Raw genomic sequence first — 22,290 nt, forward strand, 5'->3', positions numbered from 1 at the left:
ACGTCAGAGAAATAAATTGATTCCAACCTACGGCGTTTTCGTGATGGCGGCGATTAACTGTTCGTTATTGAGTTTTAAGAGCTTGTAATCACATTTCCACATATTTTGCACCTACAACACAGCAGAGTGAGACATGACGAATCTTTTGATACCAAATAACTGTGATGTGAATTTCGTTGCAAGTCAACCTTTAAAGCCAATCTTAAATGTGCATTTGATAGTAAATTGAAATGCTACCGACTACACATTCTCTCTGCTGTTTGCGCCATACTTCATACAAGCATATGCAGTGAACATTTCAATTGTCTAATGTGGCTAAAAAAGTTTAAGACTCTAAATGAGCTGTTTATGAAATATCTAAACAAGAAAATTTAAAATTTAATCTAAACAAGATAGAAACAAAAATTTGAGTTAGTAATGAAATTTTCTGATTTTGGAAATATTCCTTTGCATTTTGTTTTGTATTTCCCACCTGCAAATACATGTATTAGGTTCAGTAATCAGGCAATTCATAATTACACCGGTAGCAGAATTGGTTGTCGCACAAACTTCAGACTATCTGAAACAAAGCTCTGCAATTGCCTCAAACTAATGCCTGGGTAAAACTGCGTTCTCTGTAGCTCATTTTTTCAAGTTATCCGACGCAATAGTCAGTTGTACATAAGTGTTGATTCCCTTGTGTTGACATAAATGCAGTCTCATGCAATATTAATTGTTTTGCAGACCAGTAACAGTGGCTGACTTGGAGAACATTCCTGCAGGCAGTTGCAAGAGAATACAGACACCACCGAGCTCTCATAATGGTTCTAACAAGTCGATTAAGAATATGGCTGATTTTGATGGAGAGTTCTTGTCTGATGATGAATTGGCAAAGATTGAGGAGGAGAGTCAGGCTAAATTGGGTCCCTATAGTCCCCGCTCTCCTCACTCGCCACCACTCAGCCCCAAATGTGAGCACCTGCTGGTTGTTAAATGTTGTCTTGGATTGCTTAGGATACTCATTGCAGGAAAAAGAAATTTGTGAAACTTGATCGAAGGCTGCTTACTCTTGATATATTTTGTGCTATGAAGCAACTTCAAACGCTCAAGCGTATGCGCTCACTGATTTCAGACAGTTGTGCGTCTTTTAAGTTTTAGGTAGGCATATTCGTGAGTTATATATGATATGGATTTGATGATGCTCTGTGGTAATGCTCAGATGTGATATTTAATTCTCACAATAAGGTTTACATGTTATAAAAAAGCTGTACTCGGGCTCTGCGCTATATAGCCTAGGCTTGTATCCTTGCGTGCAAATATTATTGTTTTTGCAGGCGCCGGTGCTCGCCCGATGGCATTTCATGACACCCTCAATATGTCAGCTTCCCAATACTTGGATGTGCCAAAAATCACAGAGAAAGGTCACACGTTGCTCTGGGATCTCATACAGGAGGATGTGGCAGTAAGTGTACCCACATACATCTAGTTTGGGCTCTTGTAAACTCCAATTCACCCAACATAGCACAAAGCACTAGTAGCTTCACCCAACTTGGTCCAATGTTATTAGTTTTCTGTCATATAAAACAGAAAAGATGAACTTTTCTGTTTGACAGTTTTATATGCAAAGCATTCTACTGTTTGAGTAGGAGCAGGCTAAATAATATTTTGATACTGAAACTTTTGCTCTCTTGATGTGAGCATTTATGAATGAAGTATATTATTAATCAAATACTGTGGAACCTCGGTGCTAGACCATTGTTCATTCGGATTTGGTGGTCGAGCATCAGATTGTTCGAAAACTGAAACTCATTTTCCTATAAGAAACTATGATGAGTATTGCAATCCTTTTTCACCCCTAAGAAATAGCTAAAATATTAACAGAACATGTATTTAAACAACGATGAAGACCTACAAACACTCAATGAGCGGTGTGCATCTTGCTCCGCGAAGAAGAAAGGTGGTCGAGAAGGGCCGAGGAGTGTGTTCAGCTCTACTGGTTTTCACTCGGCGTTTTTGGACTCACCTAATTTGAGCATCGAAAATCTGTTAGAATCCACATGCATAAATTGTTGGAGTAAAGATGAGGTTGGTCACTGAGGATCCACTGTATCTGGTTCCTGCATTGCTAACATAAGATCCTTTTAAAAGCTTTAATAGTCTCAAGGGGAGACCTTTCCTGATAAAACCTGTTTGTGACATGGTTGAAGACTAAGCTATGCCATTATTTAGAAACCATTTCATACCAACAACATCTTAAAATGCCTTACAAACCTTTTGTACAAGTTTTTTTTCTAGGAAGCGGTACCAATGAGCCACTTGCAGTGCACGCACACATGCACATGGAACATTAAGTATTGATTTGTTGTAGCCGTTGCTGCCAGAGGGTTTGGCTGCTGAAGCGGAAAGGCTCCTTACTATGCTCCTCTGTGTGTTTGAGATGTCTGGGAAGATCAAGCTAGAGTTTATTCAAGCCTGCATTCGCAATATAGAGTCTTATAGGTGAGTTGTCAGGTCTGGTTCATTGAATGCTGTGTTGTAAGAAGAGTTGGCAGGTCTGATTAATTATTTATAAAGTCCTGTAAGCTATAGAGTTGAACATTGAGTTATGTATTCAAAGTGGTTGACAAATCTGGTGGAAGGAATAATGAGATTTGTTATCAACAGAGTTGACAAGTCTGTTAATGTATTATTTTAAATTAAACTTGCAGAAACAGCACTGCTGGGCCACTTGGACCTTGTTCTATGGTGGTCGTTAAAACAAGACCACTATCGTTAAAACAGAACTTTTTGTGACCTGAGAGTTTTGTATGTAGATCATTCAATGCAGATCATCCAATGTAGATCAGGCAATGTAGATGTGGAGTTGTGCACACATTGAGTTACCATGCCCTAAGTGTATCAATTGACATTCGCATGATGCGGGTGCTCGATTAACGTAGGAGCGTTGTTAAAAAAATGATGGATTCCGCACCAGAAGTTGTAGCGGTGCTCTCCTGTCTCACTCAGCAGCATGCTTTCGAAATAGGAAAAGTGTGGAAAAATGTTTAAAATTGAATAGCTGGCGTAACATTTTCTTATGCATCGCTCGCAAGTGCCATTTTCATTTCTCGCAAGCATGGAATGTTCAATAAAAGTTGGTGAGTTACAAAACTTGCTTGAATTTGGATCTTTACCGTTTTCAAATTGTGGATGACTCAAACTTACATACTCACCACCTCAGTGAAAACAGTGCATTTCATGACTAGAGGTACGAGAATGTTGGGATGTTATTAAAATTATTACTGAAGCATTCAACTTGAGTCTTTACCATCAACCTGTTATAAGAGTTATGTTAGTGAAGGCAGGAAAATAAACACTATCATTCTCTCTTAACGATGTTGGACTGATCAAGCTGTGAAAACGATGTTTAAACTGGTCTGTATCTTTACAGATCCTCTACCGTGTCTCTACGACTTCTGCCCAAGTTGCTTACATCATTCCAGCAGCCGTATCGGGGACGAGAAGTGCATTCTACCACCCTGTAAGTCTCATTTTGTGAATTGTTATTTAAACGACTTGCTATTTATTTCCTTCATTTTGTTATTTAAAACATGTATTTCGGCATTTGTTTCATTTGCATACACAACCTAGATTATTAAGTTCTTGCTAACATTGGTGTTAGGAGCTAGAGTAAGGCTAAATACAGTTTTGATAAAGTTGTGCGGTTTTTTTTCCAAGCTTAGCCAAAACTAAGATCTCTCCATATCATTCGTTCAATGTCAGTTGAAGTAAGGGAAACGACTATATTGTTAATGGGGTAGTTAGAGACGCTAGCTGCCCTACTATAGTGTGAACCACTGTTACTTTTAACCAGTCATCTTCGGAAGATCCCGTCTTGCAGGTTTGTCGAGGAGTCATTTTCCATGATGACAGTTTTCTTCAACAACCTTCAGCAGTTTAGAAGACACCTTAACTCTACGAGCCCCCAGTTCAACTCTATGTGAGTATCTTTCCTTTAGTACAAGCTCAGTTTAACTCTATGTGAGTGTTTTTCCTATAGTACAAGCTCAGTTTAACTTTATGTGAGTGTATTTTCTGTGGTACTTGCTCTGTTTAACTCTGTGTGAGTGTGTTTTCTGTGGTACCTGCTCTGTTTAACTCTGCGTGAGTGTGTTTTCTGTGGTACCTGCTCGATTTAATTTTGTGCGAGTTGTCTTTCCTATAGTACAAGCTCAGTTTAACTCTATGTGAGTGTATTTTCTGTGGTACTTGCTCTGTTTAACTCTATGTGAGTGTATTTTCTGTGGTACTTGCTCTGTTTAACTCTGTGAGTTGTCTTTCCTTTCGCAGACGCTCAGTTCATGCAAGGAAGTTTCTAACTAGGTTATATGTCTATGGTGGGCTGGGGGTAGTACAACTATATTCAACCATAGAGTTGTTCTATTTAGTGGCCTCTATTCACATGTAGAGGCTTACAGTACAGGTAAAACTGTTCAAGTTGCACTTTGTAGATACGGAGTCAAAACAGATATTGGTGTGCGTCTGCAGTTTCTATCATTTATATACTCATACATAGCCTCTCCAGAGAACTTCAGTGAGTAGACAACTTCTAAACAGTTTAATGCTTGATTCTGTAGAAACTTGAAAGCCGATGGAATTTTGATCTGGTGTAGCATTGACTAGTTGAGTCATTTGTATTAATATGCATATGAATTGTATTCCTGTTGATGCTGTTAAGGAATCTTAAAGAACTTGCCATATTGATGTTGTGTATCGACATGTATTTGAAAGTTGAATACAAAGCACCAACTAAGAAACAAAGGTTACTGGTCACCTTAGATAGTCTGCCCTTGTGGATTGTGGATGGTTGATCTGTCACATTCTATTTCACTCAGGCTATGTTCTTGTCATATTTTTAGCACATTCACAATGTTACATTACTTTGTATTTCTGCAAACAACATTTTCAGTAGAATTGCTGTCAGAATACTACAGGTTCATACTATGTATACTGACCATACTAATACTAGTTTCATGTGGTGTTATTAATGTTTGGAGGCACACACACTATGCTCAAACAGCATACTATATACTTATATACACACATACATATATGTGTTTATATGTGTGTGTGTGTGCGTGTGTGCGTGCATGTATAATTGTTATATATATGCGCATATATATATATATGTATATATATATATATATATATATATATATATATATATGTATGTGTGTGTATATATACATGTATATAGTATGCATTTATTTTAAAGGTTTAAACAGACAGCAAGTGGACATCATATGGGACTGCCTAGCCATGAGTCGTGACACAAGCGATCATGTGCTCAGCTGGTTTAATACTCAAATCAATAGCAGTGAGTTTCACTCTCTCTCATCCGAGATGTACAAGTACCTCTACTATGTCAAGGTAAGTACAATTAAGTACAAGCCATGAAGAGCTGTTGTATGCGGTTATTCATGGACGCTTGCAGCTTTTGTATGTCTGAATGGAATAAAATGGCAATAGTCTCATGGAATGTTAGCCTAAGGCTCCACCATTTTTGTAGCTGACCCAACTTGATCTCAAGAGCATGACCATGACGGGTTTCAATCTGTTTCACCACTTGCATGAGATGCTATCAGCGCACGCAACAGCTGATGATGCTGCCGGTCACGACAAGCAGCTCTGGAATGTAGCGTTGAAGTCTCAGAGTACTGAAGTTAGCCTCGCCGCTATCGACTATCTCAATAATTGTTACATGACTGGTAGGTTCTTCGGCTATTTCACTATAGCTTCTTGATGAGCTGCTCATTTTAGTGTTTGATTGTCAATGGTAGCTCATACTGCTGATATAACATTTGATTTGTTGAAAAGAGAGAGAGAGAGAGAGACAGTATCAAACATTATCTTATCCAATGCATGATAATATGTTGAAAATGTACAACTTATTGATAAACATTGGGAATGCTGGAAAAGTATTAAATGTAATTATTTAGGATTTACATGTAACGGATTGAAATGTCTAACCAGTTTCTTGCAGCTGTGATCTTGTTAAAAGTGGGACAAGAATTTGTTCGTTGTCCGATTACAAAAAAATTTAGATTCGCTTATCTTGCATTACCCACACAATAGTTCATATAAGCGTATGTAGCGAGCAATTGAAAAATTTAACTGTTTCAAGTTTCTTGCAAAAAATGGAGAACGTACATTATTTGTTTTATAGTTTTTAGGTAGGTTCAATAAAAGCAAAGTAACATATTTGACAGCATTGAATCACTTCACCTTTGAAATATTGCAACAGCGATACAGCATGAGTGACACAATATGATATATAATAAATTCTTGAGAAATATGTGCTTGAAGACATTAAATTGTATAACGACACACCCGCAAACATTGTACAACGGCACACCCGCAAACATTGCACAACGACACACCCGCAAACATTGCACAACGACACACGCGCAAACATTGTACAACGGACACACCCGCAAACAATTTGTTGAGACAAAACTAGGTTATCATAGAATGATATGGTCCGCCAAGAGCTTGCATATAATAAAACATTCCAGAAACTAGCTGAGCTAGTTTTTGGGGATCAATGGAAAATTCACTTCTCCATTGACACTGATTGAGCGCAAATGCTGACTAATTTCTTAAGAAGCTGCTCAGTAGAAGTAGCTGTCTTTGTCTAATTGTCTTCATGAAATGCACAGACTTCCTGCTGTAACATCCTCTCTAAAATACCAATAAGTTATTAGGCTAGGAAGGTTTTAAAATCTATATTGTTAACAGTGAAATACTTTGATTAAAAGTTTGCTAATATTGCAAATATACAGTTTTTATACTCTCTCCTTGTCAATCATATATATCCATCTCTTTGTTATGATGAGAAACTTGGTCTACCGAGTTTAATTTTGTCTGTTTTAAAAGCCTAATTCCTTGCTCATATACTGTATTCTTATTTAGTCTGCTGGTCTAGTCTGCTTATTTAGTCTGGTTTAGGTCTGCTGAAAAGGCATGCTTGTTCACTCGTAGACCTAGGGTTTAGGTCTGCTGAAAAGGCATGCTTGTTCACTCGTAGACCTAGAGTTTAGGTCTGCTGAAAAGGCATGCTTGTTCACTCGTAGACCTAGGGTTTAGGTCTCCCGAAAAGGCATGCTTGTTCACTCATAGACCTAGGGTTTAGGTCTGCCGAAAAGGCATGCTTGTTCACTCGTAGACCTAGGGTTTAGGTCTACTGAAAAGGCATGCTTGTTCACTCGTAGACCTAGGGTTTAGGTCTGCTGAAAAGGCATGCTTGTCCACTCGTAGACCTAGGGTTTAGGTCTGCTGAAAAGGCATGCTTGTTCACTCGTAGACCTAGGGTTTAGGTCTCCCGAAAAGGCATGCTTGTTCACTCATAGACCTAGGGTTTAGGTCTACTGAAAAGGCATGCTTGTTCACTGGTAGACCTAGCTTTAGGTTTTCTGAAAAGACAAGAAGACTTTAGATAACCGATTCGAGCTCTTCCGTTACCACACCACATAACTGACATACATCAAGGAGATGTGCAAATTTTATTTATTTTTGCTGATAGACCAAGACTTGTCAAGGGAACCAGAGTTTGTGGAAAGGTGCATGCAATGCATCATGGCCGCCATCGGAATGCTTCACACCGAGGGAGAAGCTGAAACATCTATGCAGGTGATAGATCGAGGTCTCTATCTTCTCAAGAACCATATGGAGGGCTTCCGCCAGCAGTACTCATATCAGGTATACATGTAGCATGCCTGTAAATCCCTTCTGATTGGTATGATCGAATGTACTCATATCAGGTATACATGTAGCATGCCTATAAATCACTTCCGATTGGTATGATCGAATGTACTCATATCAGGTATACATGTAGCATGCCTGTAAATCACTTCCGATTGGTATGATCGAATGTACTCATATCAGGTAGACATGTAGCATGCCTGTAAATCGTTTCTGATTGGTATGATCAAATGTACTCATATCAGGTAGACATGTAGCATGCCTGTAAATTGCTTCCGATTGGTATGATCAAATGTACTCATATCAGGTAGACATGTAGCATTTCTCCTGTAAATCCCTTTCGATTGGTATGATCGAATGAACTCATATCAGGTAGACATGTAGCATTTCTCCTGTAAATAACTTCCAATTGGTATGACCGAATGTTTTGTTTGATTTGTAATTTGTGCCTAGTTGCCGGTTTTCACGAAGCCGTTGTCATTATGTCAACATTGTCTCGGGTAAATTCTACGATCTTTAACGGTTTGAGAATACTTTCTATGGGATTTTAGTTGAGGTCCTTTCAGCTAAAGGGTGGTGGAGTAGCTAGTCACCAGCCCTTAACCGAGGAGAAATCAACAGCAAGCCTTAAGCTGACCCTCAGCTCTCCTATGATAAGGAGTTCAAAAGGCCCTCACAGTCCCCACAAGGTATGTAATGCGCGTCTGCCATTATCTTTCGGCCTATGATTTTCCTACAGTCTCGTGTTGCTCTGCAATCATGGGTGCTAAAGATGAACTTGCACAAAATTTAGTAGGTTTTATCGGATATCAGTATTTTGGTATCATTTGCGATTGTTGTTGATGTTTGAGGGGATCTGACTGTCAGGATGTTTCAAGATTAAAATCGTTGAAACATGATCAACACTAATAAAACGCTCAGATCATGCGAAGGTGTGATTATGATATGAAGTCTATAGTTGCAAAGAGACCGACAGAAAAAAGACACAGTACTGCAACTTGAACGCAATAGCCGATATCAACTATAGCAACGAGTGGCCTCATTTCGCGCGCATTTTTCTTTTGAGAATTTCAATCGTGATCAAGTTTTGTTGGTTCTAATCATATGCATATGGTCGAAGCATATGATCTGTCAGGTCACCTTTAAGATCAAAAACGACGCAAATGATATAAAAATACTAACACTTTTTCATAACATCCACTAAAATTTTCTATAAATTGATCATTGAGCCATTGTCTGCTTCCAGGCTACGATAGAGGTCCTCTCTTCAATGTTGCTTGGCGAGTTACGAGCAGAGATAACGAGCTGGTGGAATAAATTGGTGAAACAGCAACGGCAGCTTGATTCGTCATCTGAAGGGAAAGGTGAGACGCAGGCTATCGGGGAGACACACATACGTCTGCTGACAGCTGGCTCAGAGCTTAAGATTGATATGGACAAGAAATCTCTGCAGAGCCTACAGCTGAAGGACAATCAAGTGAGTATGAATCTAAGCACTTCGCTCACTCGTTGCTAACATCGGAGGGTATGGCTGCCCAGTTTTGTTCTCTTGTCAACCTATGGCATTGCTTGAGCTCAAATTCACTGTAAGCCAGTAACCTTTTGTGATATTATTTTTTAAATAAAGTTGATGCAACATTTATGGGAATGCCATAAAAAATTGACGTGAAAGTTAAATTACTTGCTTTTTATTTCCTGATCGCGAGTATTTAAAACTAAGAGTAGGCAATTTCATATTTGTTATCAGCCCAGTTTCAAGATTTAGCAGTTGTACTAAAATGGAAGATGTTAGTGTTAAGTTGAACGATTCATTCTTTCTATGGTTATCTTATCAAAGTCGATAACCAATTGTTTATTTTTGTATGTGGTGTCATTCTCTCAAACTCATCTGTTGCAATCGTCTTTAATCATTGGGTTTGTGAATTTCCTTGTGTATTTTGTTAGGTTTTGTAAACTTGGATAGTTTTTATTTAAAGGATAGCTTTTCAACTCAGTTTACCACACCTTTAGTTCTCTCAGATAATCTATATAGTCAAGTCTGTACTGATGATAACCTTTGCATACAAATTTTCAACATACGATTTAAAATTTGAGCAAATACTTTTCTTGGCAAAAAATAATTTTACAACATGGCATCCGAGCCTTCTTCAGAACATTGCAATTTTTAAGCTAAATGGTAAATGAGTTGGTAGCCATTCAAAAGGAAAAACTATCAAAAATATAGCTTAATTTGAACTATAGCTAGTGTGAAATGATAGGAAGCCATAAGCCTGCTGAGCCTATACTTCTATTCAGAAGTTTGTAACAAACCCTTTTGTATTCATTGTTGCTTGATTATTTTGGTTGTTGATTATAATTTAGGTTTTGACATTTGGCTTGCCTATATAATTCTTTTGGTAAATTTTACATGTAAATGTAATTACTTGGAAGAATTTCTCGTTGTATTTTTTGGCCTCCAAGTTGCAATTTATTCTTACGAGAAAATTTGTTTCAACATGCGGTGGTTTTAATATACAAAATATTGGAACAAATAATTTCATATGTCGAGGTTTGACTGTAGTTGGTAAGAATTAATTAATAGTTAGTAGAATTTCCTGAATAAAGGAGAAGACGATTACTTATTAAACGCTTAGCCTGTGTCTATTAAACGCTTAGCCTGTGTCCGATAAAGCCTGATATACACTCTTCTTTTGATCCTTGTCATCATAGATGCTTCTCGTGAGTACAACCCGCCCAAGGACCCGACAAGAAGTGCAACTACATACAGTACCTGATCTCATCCCTATGATGATTCTTGTACAACAACCTCACTTTGACAACCTCTTCTGGATGCTTGAACAACTCTGCAATCTACAGAAGGTTTGTCTTCCTTTGGCATGCCTTGTGAATGGCAAACTTGTGAATACCATACGGTGGTTATTAACGGGCAAATATTTCGTCTCAATTAACTAAAGAGAATCTTTAATACTCCATGCATATCCTAGAGTGTAGCGTGTAGTATTGTATTAAACAATATTGAACAATATCCATCAAAGGATGAGTTTTAGGTTTAGTCCTACATGTATCCATAAATTTGAAGTTATTTTCTGCATGTATTTTCCATGATATGAGATCGGCAGTAATTACTACATTGGTAACCACAAACGAATTCAATAAAAGGATTTATAGCATACACCGATTGGCCTAATGCAAGCATTTGGTTATTGTAGCCTTCCAAGATGACACCGTTTGCAAACAATTTTTAACATGCACCCTCTAATTCCCTGTCAACCCGCCCTATTGGACTTATGATTGCGTATTCAATCAAGGCAAAAATTACTGTGGTTTGTCGGCAATTGTCGGGAGTACATTATTGAAATCTGAAGTCAATATACTGAAAGTACCCTTTATAGAAATTTAATGATCAATGCTTTTTCTCCCAACTTCTTTGGTCAAAATTGCGGATAGTTTTACATGTTTCACGTGAGCGGCCAATTTAATTTCAGCACAACTACACAAACATACATCATTCCATGCCGTTATGATGAAAACGTTGTTTTTACATTTGAGGCAATAGTTTAACAGCTTTACACAATAAAATCTTTTCGTTTAGATTTTATACCGAAACCAAATATAAAATTGTCCTTTTTGATCTCCAACTGCATGTTTGGATCTTAAAATGCTAAAAAAACTTTAGTATAAGTATATGATATGTCATATATAGGTACATGCACATAGCGATACTTCATATATAGTTATATAGTGAAACATCGGATTAATTGCGCATTTAAGACGCAGCTGAAAAAACGAAATTAGCGTGCTGGTTTTGTAATCTTTATATAAGAAGAATCCGTATCGCGGAAGATTTGATCTCATAACCTCGCGTTCCCCAGACGATATGCTAAACCATTGAGTTAGACGAGATTCATGGATTCATTGTGCGATATATGTCGCTATGTGGGTGAAAATACAAATACCGCTCCGCCGTACAGTGTAACTTCATTTTATGCTTGCTCTCTCTCTTATTAGTAAGTTTAGCAATACTAGCTGACTCAAATTAGCCATCAGCAGTGTGCCAGGCTAATGGCAGCAAACTACATGACCTGCCACTGTTTTATAAGCCGTTTTTTATACCCGTGCAATGCCAGACATTCCGCTAGTCTTTAAATAAGATTGACCAAAAACAAGAATTGATCCAATATTAAGTTTTGCTGACATTCAGTTGCTACTCTTGGAATGGTTAAATGCTATTACTTGTATTGGTAAACAGTGAACAGCGTGCAGGAAATTTAAATACTTTAGTAATGTCTGTACTTGGAGTAATCTGAACACTTAGGAGGTACGAAAACGCATCTTTTATTAAGTGTATGATAAATATTGTTTTGTAACGAATATTAGGCTATCTTAAGCAAAATGCTTAGTTTCATGCAGCAAAGAACATTATCAAACATACCATCATAATTCGTTGCCGAGAGCTTTAAATTTTTTAGTTGAGTAGCTAGACAGCTGCATAACTACAGAGACGAGATCTCCTGCTTGCGTGCACACTTATTGAATCGATAAAATGTTTTATTAGGAAATTAATCATGATCAATGTAAATTTTGCATCCCGTAACCATTTTTGTAAATGTGTAGACTTTGCTCCTGGCATACATTTGTTAATATATTTGAGTGTAAACATCTTTTGGGCTATATTACACATCTTTTGTCCAACAACTGCAGCCATCGGTTTTCGCTCATCTTTAGGTGATGCCGGACAGCACAAACAATGCCCACCTGGTGTGCAGCAGGGCTAGAGTCCTCTCTAGACGCGTCTGGGAGCTGCTTATGATGGTGCCAACTAACCCCTCAGTGTTCCAATCAATGTCTAACCTATCTGATAAGGATTGTTCTGCACCCGACTGGTCTCAGCTGCTCGATTCACGGCAGCCTTCCAAGTTGATCTACTCGCTTCAAGTAAGTCAGACGAACATTGTAGATGTGATGCTCGGGCATCTTCAAGCATGCCATCTATTCTTCAAATTTGTCACTCTGTCGACTTCAAGCTCATCACCCTATAGACTTCAAGCATATGTCATGCTATAGACTTGAAGCATTTGTCACACTACAGACTTGAAGCATGTGTCACATTGTAGACTTGAAGCATATGTCACACTATAGACTTGAAGCATATGTCACACTATAGACTTGAAGCATATGTCACACTATAGACTTGAAGCATGTCATTCTATAAACATCCACTTTGGCACTCTGCTGACACGGTGAATAACCATAGCTGACAAAACGATCTTGGAAGTCGCTAAATTAAATTTGTTTTTCATCATCTCTTTATATCAAGTTTCATTGACTGACTCTTGCTGTTTTTTCCTGTCAGCTGTGCTCTGCTCCATGTTCACCACCACCTGGCTGACAAAGCAAACCTTGTCTATATAGTTTGTAATTGCGCTGTACATGTAAGCTAGATGACTGCTGGTGTAACTGTATTCTTATTGTTGAGTTATTGTCACCATACGGCTTGGTATGTTTATAGCTCTTTATCTTCCAGGTTGTGGAATCTCTCTCAAAGGGAACCCGGAGTCATAAACCAAATCTAGTCATTATGTCAGATGTTGACATACCCATATCTCCTGACAGTGATGCTCGCCAAACAAGACGAGAGAAGGAACTTGCTTGGAGCAGAAAGGTAGTGCATGGCTTTTATTGTGTTAAACTTGGTGGTATTTCAATTTCATTGTGTTAAACTTGGTGGTGTTTCAATTTTATTTAGTTAAACTTGGTGTTTCAATTTCATTTAGTTAAACTTGGTGTTTCAATTTCATTGTGTTAAACTTGGTGTTTCAATTTCATTGTGTTAAACTTGGTGTTTCAATTTCATTTAGTTAAACTTGGTGTTTCAATTTCATTGTGTTAAACTTGGTGTTTCAATTTCATTTAGTTAAACTTGGTGTTTCAATTTCATTGTGTTAAACTTGGTGTTTCAATTTCATTGTGTTAAACTTGGTGTTTCAATTTCATTGTGTTAAACTTGGTGTTTCAATTTCATTGTGTTAAACTTGGTGTTTCAATTTCATTGTGTTAAACTTGGTGTTTCAATTTCATTGTGTTAAACTTGGTGATGTTTTGATCTCATTATGTTACATGCTTTTATTGGTATAAAAAGTTTTTGTATATATATATAGAGTTCGTGGCATCATCCACTGATGGCATTCATAAGATTGTTTCACTCTTCATAGTATGTTGTACTAGTAATTGAAGATATTTAATGCCAATGCGCTGGTTGCGATTTAGGCTTTACGCTTTGTAATCTTAGTTGAAAACGCTGGATGATGATATTCTGTTGAGCTTGTTAAAATCATGAGCATTTCAACTGTAAAGGCAAATTTTCTGGCAAACTACAGATGCGATTACGGAGAAGTAGTCTTGGCTAATGAAACAACAAGTAGTATGAGAACGTAACGTAAAAATATATGAGAACGAAATAATCAACTCTAGTTGCACTGTTCGGCAATTTATGTCTGGCAATGATTCGCTTTTAACGTTGCTCAACTTACTGCTGTTTAATATATTAATTAATGTTTGTGATGTCGGGAGATATTTTATTTACGCGATCAGATTATCTCGCAAGTAGTACGCTTTTTATTATTCAAATACAGTACTTACTAAAACTAATCTGAGATATATCGTGCAAATAAAACATTACGGTTGATAGCATGACAAGACAATAACCAATATTTAAGCATGCGAAAATATATGGGCAATAATAGACATGAAAGTAAATGATTCAACAATTGCTGGCATCATTCAATAAACGGCTGTTCATGACACAAGTTTGATCGCCTGTTTAAAAAATTTATTTTGCAAAAATGTATTGTGTGGTATGTGTTGGTTGATCCAAGACACTGGGCAAAATTAAACCTTTTAATCCAACCCACGATGTCTCGTTCTGTGCGTTCATGAACATAGAACACATTTATTTTCTCCACAAATCTTAGGCCATATTCATTTTTTGCAATGATGTGGCTTTTTTTTTACAGAATAAAATCGGTCTTTCAAAGCCGCGTTGCTGCCATAAGCAATATTTTCTTGACAGAATTAATCTTTTGCATGCATTGTGTCAGTTTAATTTTGTCGATTGGTTATATTTTTATTGTTTGATTAGTTATATATTTATTCGACCTTTTGTCAATCCTATTTGTGTCATCGACACAAATTCCTATTTGTGTCATCGACACAAATAGGAGCTTATAGTTGCACTGCTATTGTCACTCCTTGTCTAGGTATGGGTGTCCTAGTGTTCCTACCGGTGTCACTCAAGAACTTGCTATTGATATCACTCAAGAACTTGCTATTGATGTCACTCAAAAACTTATTATTGGTGTCATTCAAGAACTTGCTATTGGTGTCATTCAAGAACTTGCTATTGGTGTCACTCCAAAACTTGCTATTGGTGTCATTCAAGAACTTGCGATTGGTGTCAATCAGTCACCATTGTTATCACAGTTAGACTCATTCCTAAACTAGTGTTGATTTGTTATTATTATTATTATTCCTGTAGTCGTCATTATTGGTATTGTTAAAGGTAGGAGACAAAGGAACATGAAGATTAGCTATAAATGGCTACAACTAGTTTACAGAAGTAATATGTACCTTTTTTAGTTTCCTCGTAAAATTGTTGGTTTTCTGATATGCTTGTAATACTTCCAGTATCTGCATGGCTAGTCAGCTATGGTCGTTGGTGTCATCAGTAATCATGTATCACGTAAACAATTTTGTATTTTATTTTTGTCTAATCCCAGGCTCCTCGACGTAGATTTTTTAAAACCTTACTTACTAGTAAGCGCATGGCTCTTGGTATCTTAATATTATGGAAACTTTTAGTTTGTGAGAGAAGGAGGCCTGCTACATTTGTTTGATTTGCTGGTGAGCAAGAAGCTTGAAGAGAATCGGAGCCAGCCATGGAATGATGTAAGTCCAACTTGGCAGCTGTCCTAGCTTCATATATCGTTAAAATGTTGAACTCAAGTTTTAACAAGACTAGCTCTTTTCATTTGCCAAAAAATATTCTAGGGACATCAGCTGGGGGCCTTCTTCCCTTTATGATATAGAATATTTGCTATGTTAAATACAAAGTTTTTGGAAAAGAGACAAATCTTTGTTTTTTTTTGGTCCAATTTTGCTATATATGTTGTCAATGGGATTATGATTAGGTAGTTAACATCTACAAACAATTCACTTATCGATAAGGCTTTGTTCGATTGGCATGATAGTATTGGGGCTCGTGTGTATGGTGCGTGTGGTGTGTATCTAATTAGCTTGCATCTGCATCTAGTTGCTTGTATTTAGATCTTTACTTACTGGGTGTGATATTGGCATGTAGGAGCTCTATTTCTATCATATGCTATAAGAAGCAGTAGTGGCTGAGCAATGACAAACAGAGTGTTGTTATATAATTGTGTAGCTATTAGCTACTAGCTAACTATCTACTCAGCTGCTAACTGAAAACTTCCACCCTATGGACAATATATTACTACTGTTTTCTTTTGTCACAAGATGTTCTAGAACTTTGTTTAAAATAGCTACACATTTTAGCTATGAAATTATTGTGTTTGTGTTGATTTAAGTACCTTTTGCAAGAAAAATTTTTTGTTGGCATATGCTTCAGTGTTTGTCATAGAGCTTCAAGCCACATCTTCGTAATCCTCAATAATTTCTGTACATCATACTTGAATCTATCATTGCTAGTAGTAGTGGTGCAACTACTAATATTGCAATGATAATTATAGGATTCTGTGATCGCTTTTCAATTGAAAGGAAAATGCCTGGTCACTTGGAGAGCTGTGGGAATCAATATCATGATCCGAATTATTGTTATCGGTGATTTCTCAGACTCAATGTCGAAGAATTTCACTAGCTCGTGCTGGAGAACTAAGTTTTGATCACTGTGCAGAATATTTTTTTCCATGTTTTGATCAGAAATGAATAATTGATGACCATTGTTTCATCATATATACAGAGTTAGAAAGACGTTAACTGCAGTTTTTGGAAAATAACAACTTCATATCTAAGTTTTTTGGGGGATTTATGGGTGAATTTGTTGACTCAATTGCTTGTAATGAGTGTTGTCCTAAAGCTACTTGCTTGAGCCTAAAGCTTGAGCCGTATCAGGTTAATCTGCTCGAATGAGCCATATAGATGAGCCACCATAACAGCTCGGGGTGAATAGCTCATGGTGAATGAGTTAATATTCATTGCAAAAACAAATCTCACTATCAATATAATTATGTTTGTGTTGTATCAAACCTAATTGTTCACGTAAGGATTGCTAAGGGGTTGAATTGGATTACATTTCATATTATATTGATATTGAAATAGTACGAAAGCCAGAAACATTTAACATAATGTGGGTAGTCATTTTGTTTGTGACAAACTTTCCCATCTTTGGTGCTACAAAAATATGCAAACAGCCATATTTCCAAGTTTTGCAGCAGTTTTATGCTCACATGAAGAATTGCATAGGCAGCATTAAAACTTGTTATTGGCAGCATTAGTGTGTTCAAATCGAGGATGGACAAATTAAGGGAGACAAATCTAAAGTTGATTTTGACATAGGTGCTCCTACGACGTAAATAATTTGTTCCGAGAATGTTAATGTTATCGGAATTTCATGTTATATGAAAACTATCATTAACTATACGTTAAACCCACCATGCCACATCTTTAAAAAGACCTTTTATTCATTGTGGTTATGTGATATACAAATTATTTATATTTACTGCAAGTGTTAACTTTTTTTATCACTTGGTAACAAAGTATACCATGGCAGCGAGCTAATGCAGATGTGGTTATTTCTAGCTGTCTAGAAAATGTCCAGAATTTAAACGGTTATTTTTTCACTTTTACATCTAAGACTTTAGAGGTTTTCAGTTCTAAGCTCTACTGTTTTACTGACAGTGGGATCAGGATGCCTTTTCATATCTGCTCAAGCTTCTAGCGCAGTTTGCTGTTCTCTCCATGAATGATTCTGAAAAAGCCTCGACATCTGGCGAAGCTACCTCAAGGTCATCTGAAGTCACACCAAGATCGTCAGAGGTTGTTCTGAGGCCAGCTTTAGGGTCACCACATAAATCTATCCCTCGTTTCAACAAGGTGAGTATTTGTACTATTTATAGACTTCCTTTTTAGGTATGTATATTAAATAATATATGCTTTTTATTTATGTTTGCTGTTAGACTGTTTTCTTTACTAATACACAGAGTGTCTTGTCCGCCATTTTGTTATTTACCCATTTTGTTACACCTTAACATGGCTGCTCTGATGTTTTCATGTCAGTCTGCATCTCTGCTACTGTTTGCATTCAGGTGTTGAAAAACGATATCTTGTTGTAAGCTACACTTCACTAATGATGGAGTTGTCTTCTTTTGTAGATAATGTTAGACATGATAAGCTCTCGCTATGATGACATATTCACCATCATTCATTCTGTTATATACGAGTCGGTAGTTCCACCTAGCAACGCCTCTTTTCCTCCTTGGGGACGCTTTGAAGGTAAGTGTGTGTAACACTATTTTCTCTTTCACGGCAAGCAAACTTATTTTTTCTGTGCTCACTCTTTCCTGGTAGTTTTAAAATTAGTATTTTATGCTTCGTAAGACAAAAGCTTGTTATGCATGTAATCAGCAATGTATGGCAGATCAAGAAGTACATATTCTTGGTAAATAAAATGTGCCTTTTCAATTGGTATAAAGTTCAGTAGCCAAATTACCTGTGCTTGTGTGTGCGTGCACGCGTGTAAGCATGCGTGTAAGCATATATTGCCTATATGTATGTGCGCATCTGTGTAAGCGCAGACATGTCTAGAGCTATCTAACAATCACTGTGGTTGCTTCCGCTTAAATTGATGGTTTATTGTTCAAGCCAGGCTATGGACGCTAACACACCCATGATGATAACCATGTTGCATTCATTGTAAAGGTCCGGTTGGGCATGTGAAACAATCTGTTAACACCGTGGTTTTAAGCAGTCACACAATTTTAGTTCATCTGAAGCATCAGTTTTCTAAGAGATTAGACTGTATTTAGCTGCGATATGAACAAACGATTGCGGTCTTGACCAGATGATGTATGAAAAAAAATGCACATTGTTGTGTTCAGATTCATGGACCGGCTACTCTAAATAATAATAATATGCCATTATTTTGTTTCATCATCAAATGCTTTGCCCATTTGTAAATGCTTACAGAAACAAATTAATGCTTTAAATGACCTAAAATTTGACGATCTACATAAAAGATTCTGCTTATGAAAATAGTGTTTATTAATGCTGGTCATGAGTACTTCTTGGCCCTCGAGTTTTTCGGGTATCGGGTTTGTTGATACGAATTTTGTCTAAAATTTCCAAAAATCAGACATTCTAAAATTTACAATGCAATTATAATTCTATTCAATTTATTTAGTGTTTTTTACTATTTTCTAACGACCGATATTTGCGCTCGCAGCCTTAACCCTTTGAAGTTTGAATCCCAACTGTCGGTTTTCAGGCATTGCAAAGGGTGTCTCAGAATTTCTATCGGCCGGACCTCTGGCATTCACATGGCTTTGTTTACAAAAGCCGTTTCTAAGTAACAGCGTAAACCAATCAAGTTCATTTTTGCACAAGATATTAAACCAGAAATTTCACTTTCATTTGTAACAGTTTTAGAATATCTTTACCTACTTCATTCGTTTTAATAGCAAATTTTATTTGAACAATATCGCGAAAAAATCAACATGACTCGTTTGTTGGTTGGCCATAAATGATTGCAATGCAAATAAAGAATTTTATAACACTAATTATAATTTTTCAGTATATTTTGAGTCATAAAATAATGATGAACATGTGCTCAATGGATATGATGCTATTGTAAATATTTTTACGAGTTTTTTAAAATCGTACAAACTTTTATAGTTTTAGCCCGAATAATAGTGAAGTACTGTTTTTTTTTCTGTTTAATGACATTTGCTGTGGGTTGCCCAACTTTTTTATTAGTGTTTTATCAAATATCATTGTATTATGAGCATGTTTAGATATATATAAATATATAATAAAAGTTTGAAAACTTCGGATCATTGGACAGATTGCCCAGGGTTACTGACGCGCATCGACAAAAAAGGCCAGGGTTCAAAGGGTTAACAGGCAGGTTATCAAACAGTGTTTAGAGCGCAGGGCGCAATAGAGTGAGTTTTTGTTTACTCTACTCAACGGATCCGTGTACCAAAACCCGAACTCGCAAGTCAAAACCCGAACCCGCAAGACCGAAATGCTCAAAATCTCTATTACCCGAGACTCGAGAGTAGATAAACCCTCGGGTTCAACGAGTTTTATTACCCGTGCCCAGCATAGTGTTAATACCGTCATGTACAAGAGTATATTACCGCCTATAATAATTTAGTGTTCCTGAAGCGTATATAACTAGGTGTAGGTTGTCTTAAAATGGTACAAGAATACGAAAACTTGGTATCATTCTATTTAATGTTCAGAATCTCCTCTATCTGTTGATATTTTTCTCTAGTCTTCAAACGCAATACTCTGGCTGTCACTTCATTAAATATAGTTAAATGTAAATATTTCTTCTCTAAATGCTATTTTAAGAAATGAGTGCTTAAATGTTCAATGATGGCTGAATTTATACTGCTGGGGAAGTAGAAATGTCAAACATATCAGAACATTTTAAAGAATTCAACACAACGGCTTCAAAGAACGAATTACCACTCAATAACTTTAGTTAATGTTTTATTAATACAGAGCAGATCTCATTGCATGAGATTACTATTTAATTAGGAGGAATAAATTTCCACTCATAAACAATAAAACATCACAAAAAAGTGTACTTTTTAAAGATTAAAATGATGTATAACCTTTTTTTATTTGAGTTGACTGTATTGGGTTCATCGAGTCCTATAGTTCAACTGTATGAAAATATTAAAATTACTGGGCGGTCTTACACTTTTGCACATGACTGCAGATTGTTTCACCTTAACTTGGTCTCACAGGACCTTTAAGAACAGCAAGAACATACCAGTATATAATTCTGAAATTGACAAAATAGTGATACTCTAATAGGTATCCATTAATGATATATTATTGTAATGATGAAAGTTACCTAATCCTGCACCGGTTGTAAAAGACTGGTAAGCTGTGATTTAATCTTGGATTGCTTTGCAGAAATTATTTGTTGCTAGTATCCATAAAGAAAAGATAATTCTCACTTCAATAAATTATTATGCAACTTTAGCTAGTCTTTGCACTAACAGTTCAAGTTTTGGCTTTATGGATATCCTAAAATCAAAGCGGCTTATGGAGGAGTCTATGGCTTTCACAAAACATCGGTCAAGTTAGCATCATTAAGCACAAATCGTCTTTGAAAGTCAGGCAGAATTGTTCATACAACCTAGGCATTGAAATAGGCATCACAAATTACAACATTGTTAACTCGGATATTTCTAGTGTTGCACCAGACCATGATCTTCCTAATTTTCTGGGCGCACTCAGATGACAAAGTTCTTGACAGTCTTCACACTTCTACAACCCCTTCATTTTCTGTCTGGTTGAAGCGATTGACACTGGAAGCTCCTGAGGTACCATATCCTTATTATATAAGTCTTGCCGTGTGTGTGATTGCTTGCTGTTATTCTCGCGGCTGGGCCAAGCTGTACTAACGTGGCATATCAATCACTGTTTTATACGATTACCGCATATCCTCGCAAATAAGCCTATTTCGCGTATAAGCCGACCCAAGACAAAAGCTCTTAAATCAGGGAATTTATAAGAGTTCGTGTATAAGCCAACCCTATAAATCTTAACATGCCATACGTACGAATCAAAGCAAGATTTTGAGGAAATGGAATAGTTTTTGCAGGCTTAGTACGAAGCGTTTCAGATTGGGTAGTAGTTGTATAACGTAGGAAACGATCATCTGTTTGCATTGAGCCAAGTTCTGCTTTGTTAAAGCACATTGTTGTAGCTAATTTTTCATGTGATGATCAGATGCATTACAGCTACGTAGTTTTCACAAATTGTAGCTTAATGGATTTCTGATGATTATCTATCAGGCAGTAGCAGTAGTGTCAGTACTTGCTTTTAGCAACTACTCTTTGTTTTTTGTGACGGCATTCTATCGTTGTCGGCCATCTTTGTAGACAACTTTATCATTAAAAACACGAAGCCTTTGTAATAAATTTTTAAAAATGATGCTTTTGTTTGCAATTTTTTTATTATAGTATCTAAACAACTCCAAAAAATACTATTAAATAAGAGAATGACGATCGTTTTCTCCAAATATGGCGGCTTTTGTGTGAATGAACGCATGTGCAAACGGCTTGATGACGTCAAAAAAATACGATGGATAGTAATTATAGTAGTAACTCGTCTGACTCGGAACATGCTAACTTGTCAACCATGATATTATGGAGGCTGCAATTGCAAGTCAAGACTGCAACTCATTTTGCAACACATTTGTGGTCTTTTTGTGGCATCATATGGTGTAAAGTTTTATCCTAATTAATTTAATCAAATATTTTGACAGCTTATATTCCAATGTCAAATAATTTTAAGTTT

The 22,290-nt window shown here is 36.7% G+C and overlaps 1 protein-coding gene across 1 annotated transcript in view; it reads left to right on the forward strand.

Annotated features, from left to right (window-relative positions):
• The window catches only part of LOC137400659 (ubiquitin carboxyl-terminal hydrolase 34-like), a 96,081-nt gene that overhangs the window by 18,875 nt on the left and 54,916 nt on the right, over positions 1–22,290 (forward strand). Inside the window, exons 14-31 of the mRNA XM_068086991.1 lie at positions 724–950; positions 1,314–1,441; positions 2,348–2,478; positions 3,410–3,499; positions 3,860–3,958; positions 4,470–4,552; positions 5,234–5,388; positions 5,528–5,726; positions 7,541–7,716; positions 8,271–8,408; positions 8,966–9,196; positions 10,429–10,578; positions 12,445–12,654; positions 13,244–13,381; positions 15,577–15,663; positions 17,650–17,844; positions 18,123–18,243; positions 21,181–21,311. Of these exons, the coding sequence (XP_067943092.1) occupies positions 724–950; positions 1,314–1,441; positions 2,348–2,478; positions 3,410–3,499; positions 3,860–3,958; positions 4,470–4,552; positions 5,234–5,388; positions 5,528–5,726; positions 7,541–7,716; positions 8,271–8,408; positions 8,966–9,196; positions 10,429–10,578; positions 12,445–12,654; positions 13,244–13,381; positions 15,577–15,663; positions 17,650–17,844; positions 18,123–18,243; positions 21,181–21,311 (2,689 nt within the window). The remainder of the gene's footprint in view (positions 1–723; positions 951–1,313; positions 1,442–2,347; positions 2,479–3,409; positions 3,500–3,859; positions 3,959–4,469; positions 4,553–5,233; positions 5,389–5,527; positions 5,727–7,540; positions 7,717–8,270; positions 8,409–8,965; positions 9,197–10,428; positions 10,579–12,444; positions 12,655–13,243; positions 13,382–15,576; positions 15,664–17,649; positions 17,845–18,122; positions 18,244–21,180; positions 21,312–22,290) is intronic.

Source organism: Watersipora subatra, chromosome 7 (genome assembly GCF_963576615.1).
Source record: "Watersipora subatra chromosome 7, tzWatSuba1.1, whole genome shotgun sequence".
Classification (NCBI taxonomy): Eukaryota; Metazoa; Bryozoa; class Gymnolaemata; order Cheilostomatida; family Watersiporidae; genus Watersipora; species Watersipora subatra.